This window comes from Calonectris borealis, chromosome 1, assembly GCF_964195595.1.
Source record: "Calonectris borealis chromosome 1, bCalBor7.hap1.2, whole genome shotgun sequence".
In the NCBI taxonomy this organism is placed as follows: domain Eukaryota; kingdom Metazoa; phylum Chordata; class Aves; order Procellariiformes; family Procellariidae; genus Calonectris; species Calonectris borealis.
The window spans coordinates 63,730,388-63,744,842 of NC_134312.1; the positions used below are offsets into that span (position 1 = coordinate 63,730,388).

The window sequence follows — 14,455 nt, forward strand, 5'->3', positions numbered from 1 at the left end:
TTGCTGAAAGTTTTAAGCTAAGTAGACATTGGAGCAACCCTTGATCTTCTGCAAGTGAGGGAAAGTATTTTTGAAAGGTTAAGTTAAGTAAAGACTCTAATCAGGCAGGAGAGACTGCTAGCCTACTGTAGCAGTGGTTCCCAGATCTTCTTGTGCTGCTGGGTTTGTAAAACTAAGCTCTTATGGTCGCAATCAAGTCACACATACAGGCCTCGTGATCTCTGCCATTCATCACTTAAAAGGCTGACAGTGGACTTCCCAGGGTACACATTTTGATTTTAATTTGGTTTTTTTCATTCTTCTGACAGAGATACGTGGAATTTGGAATGACTCCACCAACAGCACCAGGTCTCCTACCAAGGTAGCCTTTCACCAAATTATCATTTATTATTTTCCTTGCAATTCCTCCAGAGTTCTTACTGGCACTGGTATATTATTATGCAAAGTACTGTATAAATGAGAAGTAACAGGAGTTCAGATCCAGCCTGTGTAATTTATTTATGTAGCATGAATGACATATGCATGCTGTATGGAATCCAAGCCTCCATTTAAAAGAAATGTGTTTCTGGCCCCTTGGCTATAGAGATATCCCTCCAAATACTGAGTAAACCGCTGAGTTTCAGCTTTTAGAGAGCCTGAAACAGTTACTCAGATGCATGTAATTCTCCCAGTACTCCAGCTTTCATCTTGTTTCTGTAGCCCCAGGGCAACACTCACTTGCAAAAGCTTGCAGATGACTAACAGATTCATTCTATTTTTAACCAAGTTGAGAACAAATTACAGAGCATGGTGACCCTCACAGAGAAAGTCTGCCTTGCAGGCCTATTATTATAAAATGAGGGGGGAAGAACAAATTTTCCATCTTGTCCTAGCCTTGCTATGGGAGAATCATGTAAAGAGAAGATGACAGTTGTCCAGGTGACTGTTAATTCTGCGTTTGGTGTCTGTGTTTTAACTACACGTGAAGTTGGACTCGAGTCGTAGTACCCATTGTGGTCAGACTTGTCTCACCCTCTCCAAGCTGCTGCAGCCAAGGTGGTAAAAAGGTAGCCTCGTGCTGCTGTCTTATTACCTTCTTAGAGCTCACCATATGAGATGAAATCCCGCTGGTATCAGTGTAATTCATTAGATTTCACCTAAAGTCTTCACCGCCTTGGAAACTTGATAGTAAAATGGATATGAAGAACTTTCCTTTATCCATTGTTCTGCAACCTGATTTTGAAAGGACCAACTAGAAAAGGAGGAGTCTCTAAGCACATTTTCTTACTTGGTCTTGGCTGAAGGTGACAGTTTCAGTGTGCGTGGAGCATACATGAAATGGCACACAGTATGACATGCAGTGTATTTTTTGTAATTTAGGTTACCTTGAAGATTATGAGCTTTGAGACTGCCAACAGGAAGCATAACTAATTGTTTGTTATTGAGGATTTTCTCTTTGTTGGCCTGTTACACATTCAGGGAAGATGTGATAAATTAATCATGAAAGTGCCGCAGCCCATGTTAGTGGGTGCTGTTAGAAAGTGCTGTAACCTGAGCAAGACGGTGTCTTTGCATCATATTTTTTGTTCAAAAGTTTATCAACCTTTGGCATAGACACTCTGTAAGTTACAAATTAATAGCATCATTATTAATAGTTCAAGTGCTGGCTCTGCCAGTGCTGGCAAATTAAGTTAACAATTTGCAAGGTCGTTGGCCTTAACAGGAAGAATTCCTTTAAATTTTCATTAAAATAGAAGGTTTCCTACAGCTTGGTCAATAGAAAACAAGGAAAGAGTTGGCATGGTTGTGGAGTGGGGGTTATGCTCAAATTCAGAAGATAATGATAAACAAATTGATAGAGAAGTGCACCAATTAGAGGAAGGAAAAATAACTTGAGGTCAGTATGATTAGGTGCCATGTATCAATGTCATAGTCCATTGGCTTAAGTATCCAATACATGGAATAATATTTGGGTGACCGTACTGTTCCCTTCTCTGTACAAATGCAGTCAGCATCTTTAATGGGGTGGAACCAACCTGGGTAAAAAAAATTAAGTATAAAAGACCTAGGTCACATAACAGCTAGGCAAACATAAAGGCACAATGAACAGCTTTTACCAGAAAATGAATATTGCATCATGCAGCAGAGATAGATACTTAGCCATAGTGGATTAGTGGTGTAAAATTGATTTTTGGGGCGGTATTTCCCCACTTAATTAAATAACTGGAGATTAATGATTTTTTTGAATGTGCAAAGATAAATTGAAGGCTGGGTCTCAGCCTGGAAATAGGAAGGAGCACTAGAAAGCTTGTATGATATAGATTCAGAGCTGTATCCCGTTTTTATACTCTTCTGTTGATCTTTGACTTAAAAGAGTAGCTATATCTATCTATTAGATACCTATCTATCTAAAGCAGATTGAGAAGAGTGAGTGATGGGTTAATAAACGTGCACCTTTTAAGTACAAACCCATCAGCAATAAAGGATATACTTCCTGACTTCTGCAAAATTGGCACAAAAATAATACATTTGCAGTAGTGTTGAGAAAATACTTTCTTTAGACAACATCAGAAAATTGTAGTAATTTTTCCACTACAAGATTCCAGCTCAGCGTTGCAGGCATAAAAGGCCAGATGATCACATGCTTTACTGGTTACAGTGATTAACATAACAGAAGTGACATTGTTAAACATTACCTACCCATTCAGGTATTTTAACTAGCTTGTAAGTCTGGTTGGAAATGGTTTCCTCTGGATCTGCTGAGTGGACAGGTGGGATTGTATGCAAGGGAGCTGGGGAAATTCTGGCACTTCCACAATGGGATTGTTGCAGCTTGAACCCCTTACACCTCCTCCATTTAATACTGTATGCCAAGTAGCTAGTACTTTAATTTACAATTACTTGTTTGTGCTTTATTGGGCTCTTACTTGGCTTTATTAGGCTATTTATTATTATGTCAGCTTTCTTTGCTATCTGGCTGTCATACAAAGGTGATTAGTTTTCCAAATAAAGCACAAATCAAGAAAAGTTTGAATTAGATGCAGTCATGGGATTTTCCTGTAAAACAAAAGGGTGTAAAACTGAGGTCTTGAGAATGGGATAGGTCGCAATCCATCGCCTAGAAGGGCTTAGGTGCCGTTGTGGTAAAAGGCATATAAAACTCGTCCCTGGTCCTCACTTTGTGTGATTTCATGTGCCTGACTTAGGATGTTTGTCTCACTTTGCTTCCTTTATACTCACCAGTGAGAGACTCCTGCAGAAAATGATTTAGTGAACCTAATCTTTTGCTTTGAACGCCTCTTGAGGAGTGTGTCTCTCTTCTTTAATCATACCTGGAGTCTAAGAGAGACTGGCCTAGTAACCTAAGCACCTGAAGTTCAGGCATCCACACCTCCACCATATTGACAGGAATCAATAATCCTTGAAAACTCAGCTGCCATCAGCCTTTTAAAATAAAATCTTTCCATGCCAGGGTTAAGATGTGTTAATAGGAAGCACAGGAAAAGCAGCATTTCCATCACCTTCTCTACTCCTGTGAATGAATTACAGGGTTTCTTTTACAAGTCCCATGAACCCAGTGAAGTTAGATTGATGACAGTTTCTGTTGTTAACTCTTTTCAGTAAATATGGAACAATGACTACCATCACCAGCCTGAATTATAGGAAGCATTAATTTTAGTATACATTGCATCTCTTCATACGTGCTTAATGACAGCTTTGAGTTTGATGAATCTTAAAGAGCAAAGTTTTGAAAATGTCCTGAAAAATGATCAGAATGCTTGATGAAGTAATAATTGTTCATGAAATACACATGTAATGCAGTTTGTATGGTTTGATTTAGACCAAAACTGTGTGCCCAGAAACTCTTGAGTAAGAGTCAGATTTGTTGCTAAGGCAAGCAGCTATGTCACTACTGAAGTCTTATTTTTCTTTTTTTTTTTTTCATTGAAGATGCTTTATTCCCCAAGGGGAAAACAAGATCTGTGGACTTTTTTCACTGCATTGGGAGACTGCAACATGTGAAAAACACTTGTGTGAAATTTTGTCAGAGTTTCTAACTCCTGTTCCTGTGCAGTGCAGGTCATGAAGGAGGAATATATTCCTCTGATGTCATTATTTTCTTTAACATTTAAGGTTGAAATGTACATGAAAAGGCATCATAAAGAGTTGTTGTATGAGGTACACCTGCATTACTGCTTCTAATTAGGCAATTCACTTATTGTAATCTTGAGTCCTTACTTTTCCACAGGCAGAACTTTGGGCCAGGTTTTCTTCAACCTGCAGAGTTAATGCACCCAGAGCAGCAGCCACCTGAGGTTCAGTATTCCTCCAGAGGGATATACTCAGAGGAAATGCCATCAGTGGCACGGCCACGACCAGTTGGAAGCACTGCAGGTACACTTCACTTAAGTTGAATATGCACTAAAATAACTGATCCTTTTCCACATCTACTCTTACACTGAGGTCACCATTGAGACGTCATTCTCCTTCAGCTACTACACTTGAAATGTGGTCCTTGTCTTCACTGCCAAAAAAAAAGCGATCGCAAAGTGAGGTTAACTGTACATCCATAGGACCGTGCAGAAAAAGGCAGTGCTTTGCCACCTTTTTAGTATCTTACAAGCATTGGTTATCACACAGCGTATTTTCGAAAAAACCCATTCTCTAAGAATGAAAAATTACTTAATTGTTTTAGAGCATACGGTGTATGCTAACTTTCCACTGCTGACTATCTCTTTTGTGCTAAAAGAGCTAACTGATGCATCCCAAATCAGCTTGCCAAATAACAATTTTTTTAATACTTTTCTGCATCTTTATTTCTCATTTCTCTTCCTAGAAATGTATGCATAAAAGCAGGATCTTTTAGCTTCTGATGATATTATCTATTGCTGTTGTCCCATATGAAATCATCTTCCCTGATTTGGTTGTGAGATAATTTCTGTAGCACTCATCAATACTATCATGAATAAGATTCTAACATCACATGGCAATTAAGCAGCAAACACTGATTCTGAGAATAAAGGATTCTTACGCAAACGCCTCAGTTAATTTTCTCCCAGAGAAATGTTTTCTTCCTGGGGAGTTGAAAAAGACTGGAAATACGATCATATGCTCATGTCAGAGTCCTAGTTTTGATAGCTGCTATCCTCTCCCTGTAAATGTTAAATGAATGAGAATGACAGGGATGTGTAGTGACTGTTACAGTTTAATAATGATTATTTTATTGTCTGATTCACAGTATTCTCTAAATGCATATGTATATTCTGCTTTAAAGTTTGGAGGCAGTTCAGATGATTAGTTCCTGTCCTTCAGCATAATTATGTGCAAACATCATACTTCTCAAATACTGGGGGTTTTTTGAGATGAAAATACGAAAGCGACCTAACTGTCCATCATGTAAATCATACTGTTGTTTTTGTCTTTTCCTCCCTTTTTGTACATACACACACACACAGAGACACAGTTTTCTCTTATGTATCTGTGGATTTATTAAATGTGTTTCATTTCTAATGAATAATAAAATATAATAATAAAATAAATTTTGTTTCCCTGCGGGAGGAAATTCAGGAAAAAGGAAAGCTAGCATGTTGTTACATGTCTCTTGCAATTAATGGTGGTGGCTACCCTTGCATGTGTTTGAAAGCAGCGGGAGGGGAGGGAAGGGAGGGGAGAAAGGAGGAGGTTAGCTTTCAGGCTGAAAGGAGATACAGTGTGTTCTGACCTTCTTGTTAGTCAACGACAGCATCGTTTAATATTTAACCACAAAGCAAAGCTGAAAGAACCATACTCTTATATAGTCATGTATTTTGTTCTTCTGAGAGACGGAACAGAAAGCAGTCTGGAGGGTTAGGGTCTTGCCAGTGTGATGCAAATAAGGTGTACCACAGGAGCAAATGTCTTCTCTTTGCTGCTAAGTAATTTACATGAAAGCATTGCCAGGGCTTTCAGTAAACACTGTTTGGAAAAGGCTGGCATATTTTTGGAACGAAGTGTAGTCCATGTCTGAGATGCATGTATCTCAACCTCTTTTTTCAGTGCAGTGGCAATGAAAAGCATCACACTCAAATGAACTGCGCAAAATGCACATAACTTTTCCTTCTTTATTCTACACTGACAGCCTTCTTTCTGCTGATTTTTTTTTTTAATTGCACAGAAACAGAGCTCCACTTTCTTGTCTCCTGCTTCCAACAAAGTTTTATGTTGTCATTTGTCTGCCCTACAAACTTGACTGTGTTATAAAGATGAAAAAACAATATTTGCTTTTAAGGTTCTCAGATACAGCACCTCACTCAGGTGGGAATTGCTAGCAGGATCGGAGGTCAACAAGTGGAGATCCCCTCAGGCAGAGCAGGGCATGGCCAGCCGGGGGGGCCAGGGTGGCCCCAGTACCGTGGAGAGGATGAATATGCTAGGCGAGATGCAGTGAGTACTGTGTTACACATTTGCATAGTTTCCAAAGTAGTGATATGTTCGGGTTTTTTTTTCTTGCATTACTGTTTGGAACTTTTTCCCCCTGGAATACTTTCAGTTGCTTCTCTGACATTCTTTGCTTTGCTCTTCGAACCCTCGTTAGCTCTTCTAACTTTTGCTTGCTGTTCTTTCGCCTTTGCTTCTCTCTAACTGCTTTCCCTCACTTTACCCTAACCTTTTTTTTTTCTCACTTGAGGCCTTTACCCATCAATTGCAGTTCACCCAGTTCCGCTTCTGAGCTCCAGCAGAGGTGGATACTGCTTTCCATTTCCTTCTTTGAAATATGCCTCTGTATTTTGAGATCGTTGTAAGTAGAAAACATTGAATTAAATTGTCCTAGACTACCGTCCTACTTTGTATTGGTATAGTTCTTTTGTCTTCTGTATCAGTGCGCAACAGCAGGAGGCAGGGCAATGGAATAAGGTACATACTTGCACATAACAATAGAGGTGTTTCTGAACAAGTTATTTTCCTAGCCTCAGTCAGTAGGATGTGGTAAATTAATATGTATTTGTTTACCAGTGTTAGCAGTGAGCAGTCAGCAGGCAGCCATCGTGATTTCATGTTCTTGGCAGTGGTGCTTCTAGACGTTGACATTTCTGATGCAACCAGAAGTGTGAGGTTGAAGATAGTATATGGCCTTTCCAGGAAAGATACAGTTGCCTGCTACCAGTCCGCGTTTGATGTACTTGCATCCTGAAGCAGACTGACCTGTGACAGCTTTATTGTAGTACTCTTGAGCGTGACAACTTTATGCTCCTTCTTTTGCTCCTTTGCTTAAACTATCATTTTTCTGGTTTCTTCCTTGAGGGAGGAAGGAAGAATCTCCTTCTTTTGCGTACTTAGGGCAGTGTGTGTTCACACTGCTTGAAATTGCTTTGCAGTACTGCATGATCTCGCAATGGCTTTACATAAAGAAAATGCAACAGGATGGGCCTCATCTTTAGATTTTGATGAAACTGAGCTGAACTTGAGAGGAGCAGCATAAAGCTTTTGAGAACTGGGCACTAGAGACAAACTCTACTGATACTATTCAAAAACTTTTAACTGTCAAAGCTGAAAGATGTTATTTGCCTAATTTAACTTGCCACCTGTGCTTGGAACTGTGGTATTTGAGTGCAAGAACATCATAATTTCAGTTTACATCTAGAAGAGCACTTGCATGAGAGATGTTAGTGTCTCTTCTGTTCTGTTTTCAGAGGCATCTCTAGGTTACCATTCATTGCCCCTTCTTATCATTTGTCTTCCTTTTCCGAAAATGACTTTACTTGATCTGTGGGCCTTGCCCTTCTGTCCCCCAAGTGTGTTCAGCCATTACTTTCTTAATATTTTAATACTTGAATTGCTAACATATTACTGAAAATTGAGTTACGGACCCATTAGCTGAGATGCTGTGCTAACAGTTGGTTTTGACATCAGTTGCCTGCACAACTTTCGAAGATTCGTGGCCCAATACAGTATGATTTGGTTGCAGTCTGCACCTTCAGTCACCATTTCAGATGGGTACATGTCACCTCAATCCAGGTTGACTTTCTTTTAATTAATCAGTTTAAACACTTCCTCAGCTTTGACAGAACTTTTTGCTCATTGTTTTGTTTGTTTGTTTGTTTTTTGTTGTTTTGTTTTTTTTTTAAAAAAAGCAAAAGGAGGAGATCGTGGACTAAAACTATGAGAGTATGGTGTCATTTAGTTGTAGGAGAGCTCATCTAGTGCCTGCACTTTCCTTTTCCTATGAGGAATTCTTTCTTTTTTTGCAAAGGATTATTCCCATTTAAAAAAAAAAAAACATTATTAGATGAGCCCTAGCCTTGTAGTTTTCTGTAGTTAAATAATTACCTTCAGCGTTTGGATTCCTTCACTAGGACGGAGCTCTAAATTTGTCTTTCCTTCTTTCGGAAAGGAGGATTTACTTAATGACAGTTATGTTCCTTATGGTGCAGTATTCAGCTGATCCTTTGCAAACAGTCTTACTGTTCCCTCATTCTGAGCAAGTTTCTAAAATTAAACTCTGCATTTAGGAAGATTAGATCTAGATCACTCTTCTCATCTGCAGACTCAAGAGGGATCTGCATTTGTGTTCCTGCAATGGCCCTTTTCATCACAGTATCCTCACCTATTATTCCTGCAGTCAACACCTGATTTTCCGCTGGAATATGACCTCTCACTTGTATCTCCTGACCCAAAGCCAGTGTGCAAGTTACCATCAATTCGCCTTAATTCTCCATCTAGAAGGCCTAGGCAGCCAGGATAATTACAGCATTTCCTTAGCTGACACAAAATACATTACTGAGCAAGCGGTCATTTGAGCAGCAGAACAAATGAAGCCTGGTTTCTTACAGATGTGTGTAGTGTCTTGCATATCTCTACCTCCCTACCACCACCTGGCATCACCTCCTATCCATCTACAATCCCCTATAGCTCTCCACTGTTCTCCCAAGTCTTCTCCAGGTTTCCAGTGTTTCCCCCAAGCCACCCTTATCCTTTTACTCTATTTTTATATTTCGGCTGCCCACCGTAGTGTCACTAAACCATCTCACCATACTTCAAGTCTCTACCTCTCGTGTCCCCTAGCTATCTATCCACTGTGGATCTACCCACATGCTGGCTGACGGGTCCAGCTGAGCACAGTCTAACCTGGCCTTTCTGCCACTCAGAAGGAGATTCAATGATAGCATAAATCCGGTTGTGTCTAATTAGCTGCCTGTTTTTGTGAATTTTATAATGTATATCTCTTCATACGTATATATATACGTGCGCGTGTGTGTGTATATTTATACATACAATTCAGGGAAATTGGCTACAGAGTTCAACAATTATTAAATGGAGAGGAACAAATTCACAATGTGATCTCATAAATCTTCATTCTTTAAGAGTGAAGATTCAATAAAGATATTTTTGTCAATTATTTTGTATTGCTGTTAATTATACAGAAGTTTCTATATAAAAATATATAATTTATAGATACTGTATAAAACTATATATTGTTACATCGATAATATTATACAATATATCGATGTGTATTTCTGCTAGTAAAGAAATTTAAAAGTAAAAAAAAAAAACCCAGCAAAAATTCTACCAACCTCTTTATTCTCCTTATTTTGGTGTTGTAGTTTAGTATAGGTTAGGTTTCTAAACCAATCTGGTTTTGAAAGTTCTCAAACCTGTTTAATTCTGATGTTATAGATGAGATCACAGAAATACACACTTTTGCTTTTCTGAGATATTTAAGAGAACCTTGTTAGCCTTAATGTTAAAAAACAGCCACTGTGGTCATCAGATGTTCTTCCTAACTTCCCTTAAGAAACCATTCTTATGGTGCTAATTCAGTGCAGTATGAGATAGGAGCTGAATCATAATGCATTTTAATGTGAAAGTAACCTGAACATAATTTAGGTTGCTGTTAAGACTCATGTGTCAAGGAATGTTTGCTTTTAATATTTTTTTATGTCATCTCTTTTCTATAAACCCACAGAGTAATTGTCAGGTTTGCTAACTCTAGACTGCACATATGAATTAGTTTCAGGTTTCACTGCCAAATGAATAATTCTGAACAATCAAAAGACCCATTCATTCCTTTCTGATACTAAAATCGCCTCCCTTTTATAAGAAGTAAGACAGGGTATTACTTGGAAAACCTTCTTTACCTATCATTCTTCTATTAAAGCCTCTTTTCCTCTTAATCTCTCTCCCCAAATTAACTGTGTAAATGATCAGTGCTGTACATGAGCTATGTGCAAGAGAGTCAGAATCTATTATTAGTTCTACTTTGTACAAAATGGCTTAGATTTTATTCATTTATATTATGAGAGATGTTAAGGAACATACTCTGGTGCATTTTTCTGTTCCTTGCACCCTGCTGCGACAGTCACTCTAGGTCCCCCATATCCTTCCCAGGCTCTGCTTTGCAATCCCTTCATTCCCCTCCCCTTCACCCCCAAATCCTCTTCTAGCTGACCTTGCTGCCCTTTCTTCCCTCATCAGATTGCTCTTTCTGCTACTACTTAAGGCTCATCCACAGAGAAAGAGTGCTTACTAAATTGTGGTACCTGTGATCTGAACTTGCTGCAGCTAGCTGCTCCTCATCCCCAGCACAGACCCTTTGAAAGGGGATTATGCTGCTTTGCTCCCAGCTGTGTGCTCAGCAGGGTGCGTTCCAGTCCTTTGTGTCCAGGGTTTTCTTCTGGCTGTCTCTCAGCCTTCAGCAATACAAGGCAAGAGGAAACGCTTGCTTTAGGGATGTAAGTTGGAACTTACATTTTCGAATTGTACCTCGTTTGTGTCCATACTGGGAGTCAGTGCACTCGCCTAGTGTACTGTAAATTCATGCTTTGTTTTAGTGTAAGCAGATTTTTTTCCAGATAGACAAGCCCATAAACTCAGGCTTCTGTTTTGTTTCTATCTTAATTTGTTAGAAAATATATGTTACTGAACAAATGCAGAATTAACCCCTTTCTACCCTGAAAGAATGATTGTCCTGAAACTGGGATAGTGTTTCTTAGATATGTAAAACAGCTATTAGTATAGAAAAATCCAATCTTTCCAATTTGAATAATTTTCTCCTGCCACTTCTTCTGTTGACTGTGTTTTCCTGGGCACTGGTCAGTCACAGGGTCCTCACAGGTGTACGATCTGAACAGGCAAGCCAGGCAGAGAAGGGGAAGGTTAAAGTAGTAGTATCTCTATTTATAGATAGTAGGGGAAAATGACAGCCGGGAAGAGAGTGATTTGCCTGTTGTCTTTTAGGCAGCTGATGGAAAGACAAGGAAAGAGAAACCAATTCTATTGAATTCCAGTTCTGTGGTTTTTCTTCCTGCCTCCTTCCACTTCAGTTTCTAAACGTACCATAGATTAGAAAGGGGGTCAGACTTTTTAATGGATGCTCAAAGAGATTTGGAAAATCCCTGAACGTGAGGCAGTCCAGCAATTTTGTGTACACTTGTTGTTTTGTGCTCCATAAGAGGAATCACTCATTCATACAACAGAAGAACAGTGGCAGCAAATAGAAGCATCTCCATGCTGCTTTCCCTCTGTTCTTTGCCTTTTTGCTTTCTTGTCTTTTTGGGGATTATCATGTTTGTTCAGAAAGTGCAATAATGCTTTCTACCTTTTTCCAGACGCATATGCATGGACACCAAGAATATTCCTCCTCACCAGTATTCCAGATGCCGAGGACTTCAGCCAGGCAGCCTTCGGCCCCCCCTGCTCAGCTTCCACACAACAGCCTTCAGGGCCAGGGCCTTTGCTACACCACCAGTTCCACTGAGGACCTCCAGCCAGGTCACTCTTCAGCCTCTCTTATCAAAGCAATTAGAGAAGAACTTCTACGACTTTCTCAGAAACAGACAACAGTGCAGAACTTCCATAGTTGATTTAGCATTCCCTTGCAAATCTGCCAGCTATCTGCTTCCTATGGAAGCAAAGACTTAGAGGAAATCAGCAATGTTGTTCTCTCAAAAGAATGAACTTTCACAGCTCTGTTGACAACACTCTGGAAAAAATGAAAAAGGAAGCAAAATGAGGATAGTAAGGAGAGATGGGGGACAAACAGGGAAAATCATCAGTGTCATCACAAGTAATATTAATTAATCTGCTAATATGACGGTGCTCCTCTTCTCTCCTTACCCTCATTCAGCCTAACAAATAAATAAAACCTTAGGTCAAGAAGTCAACACTCCAGCAACAAAAAATCACAGGAACAAGCTCCGAGTATGATAGACTCCTTTTTCTAAGGAAGTAGGCGAAGGTTTGAATAAACTGAGATGACGTTTTGCAAGATATTACAAGTATTCTGATCTCTCCAGTGCTTATGGGCAACTGTTTGTGTTGCTGTTCTGCAAGATTATGAACTGTATCAGCTGAAGGGTGTTGAAGGTGTGATCCCACATAAGAATCACTTTGGTTGTCAGGAACAATGGGACTACTTAGAATAAAAGTCTTTATGAGCTACTTGTAACAAACTGGAACAATAATTGTTATAGCTCTGTGCTTCCGAATGGAGCTACCCTCTGCACTCTTCCTTGTTTTCCTTCTGGTGCTGAAGCTTCAAGTGTTCCTTCATCTTCAATGTTTGCAAAGTGAAACATTGGCCTTGTATAACTAAGAAAATATCCGTAGACTCATTCAGGCTGGAAAAACAAAGCAAAGCATCCAAACAGAAAGGGCTTGGTATTTATTTTGTTTCAAAATTATTGAAAACTATGAGAGGAATACTCAGCCACTCAGTTGAATTTGGGGAAACGTGTATGTATGTCTTTAAAAAATATATTTACATACTATATGCTCTTGCAAGACCAGCGATAAAATATTGCCACTCTGTACTTTGCTTTGTGGACAGAAACCAATCCAGCCTGACTGGTACAGGGTCACCAGCATTACGTTATAAATTGATGTCCTAAATCATTGCTTATGTTTGGATCTAAATAATTTTAGTGAAAGTCAGTGACAGTTTAGAGCATTAACATAGGCTTAGATTTGCGGTTTTGAGACAGTTTCTATATTTATACTTGTTTCCACTGTCCCTTTGGACAAAGGGTAAGCATTATCCCCATGGTAAGAATGGTACGTGCCATGGAACTGTTTGTTGCTGTTTTTTCCAGAGTTTTAATTTAATATTAGCTACGAATTTACTAATATTTGGCCATTGCATAACTGTAACTGACATAATACATACGGAAATTTTACTTAAGTCATGATTTGTTGGAGTGTTTTTATTTTCAGATCAGACTGAACTAAAGTTAACAAACTGGCACAGAGATAGAGGGTAAGCTCAGTGTTTGTGAGGAGGCTTGGGAGCCCTGCCCTAGAAAAATGAAAAGTAAAACTATTTGGTGCTACGGTGTGGGTATTTCAAACACTAGTAGATGGTAGTCATAAAAGGTCTAAGGAACAGTAGACTGCCAAAAACATCATTGGGCAGTTGATCAGGGTAGGGCTGCATTTTCCTCACCTACTGGGGTAGAAATGGCATTGGTAAAATATAGGTATATAACACTGGTATGGTGTGGTGGTCTTTGACTACCAAATCTCTTTCTGGTTCCAGTGCACAGTCCAGTAACTGTGACAGGACTAACTCAGACTGAAATGAAAACAGGTGGGAGGACACCATGGAAGAACCCTACGTACATTGTTCATGAAGTATGTACATAATATTCATTGCCAAAGCCAAAACGAGGAAGCAACTGGGTGCTCACTGATGTGGAAAAAAAGGTGCTATGTTTCTCCTCTTTATTAGGAAGCTCAGTTATTTTTCTGTTTACCCATGATCATCAAAAGGCTGTATGAAATTTTTTTGAGGGACTTACTGGAGCAAAGCAGGCTACATTAATTTCCGGTTCCCTGGCCAATATTTAAAGTCCTCATGGGCACTGGTTGAAGTATGAATGGAGTCAGAACACAGCATGATTGTGAACAGCAGTACCAACAGGTTGTTATGTTTTGAATTTTTTAAGCTTTTTGTGTGATAATCGCTTCTAGGATAAAAATGAAAAAGCATTTATTTTCTGCCAAGTTTGTAAACATGAATGTTGCCAATACTTCTGCAAAATGTCAGATTTTGCAGAATGAAGAGTGTATCAGGCAATGTTCATTTGGTCTTTCTGACAGTGCTGAAGACTGACTGTTCCTAAGTGTTCCCATTAAAACCATCTCTTTCATAGTCCACGTCCTTCTCCAGGTTAATTCTGCAGTGAGGTCAGAAGCCTGTGCTTATAATATTACCATACTGTGACTTCACTGTTACTGTGACTTCACTGCAAGAAAATGTGGGCTTCTAGAAAGTAAGTTCGTTGTTTGGCTGCTGATTCCACCTATTTAAGAAAGAATATGAAATCAGCACTTTGAAAGTTAGAGGTACTTAAGCCATTTCTCATTCATTTTTGCTAGTGATGGTGATACGATTATGATATTCCATCTTTCTATGTTTGGAAGAATATCCTTTTTCTTTTCAGTCCCAAATCTTATGAAGAACGTGTACAGGACAAATATGTACTGGTAAATAAAAGAGGCT

At 39.2% G+C, this 14,455-nt stretch overlaps 1 protein-coding gene across 1 annotated transcript in view; it reads left to right on the top strand.

The window, feature by feature from the left end:
* Positions 1-11,942, top strand: part of KIAA1549 (KIAA1549 ortholog) — a 76,173-nt gene extending 64,231 nt beyond the window's left edge. Inside the window, exons 18-21 of the mRNA XM_075140626.1 lie at positions 309-361; positions 4,229-4,374; positions 6,248-6,402; positions 11,565-11,942. Coding sequence (XP_074996727.1) covers positions 309-361; positions 4,229-4,374; positions 6,248-6,402; positions 11,565-11,819 — 609 coding nt within the window. The 3' untranslated portion in view covers positions 11,820-11,942. The remainder of the gene's footprint in view (positions 1-308; positions 362-4,228; positions 4,375-6,247; positions 6,403-11,564) is intronic.
* The last annotated feature ends 2,513 nt before the right edge of the window (positions 11,943-14,455 follow it).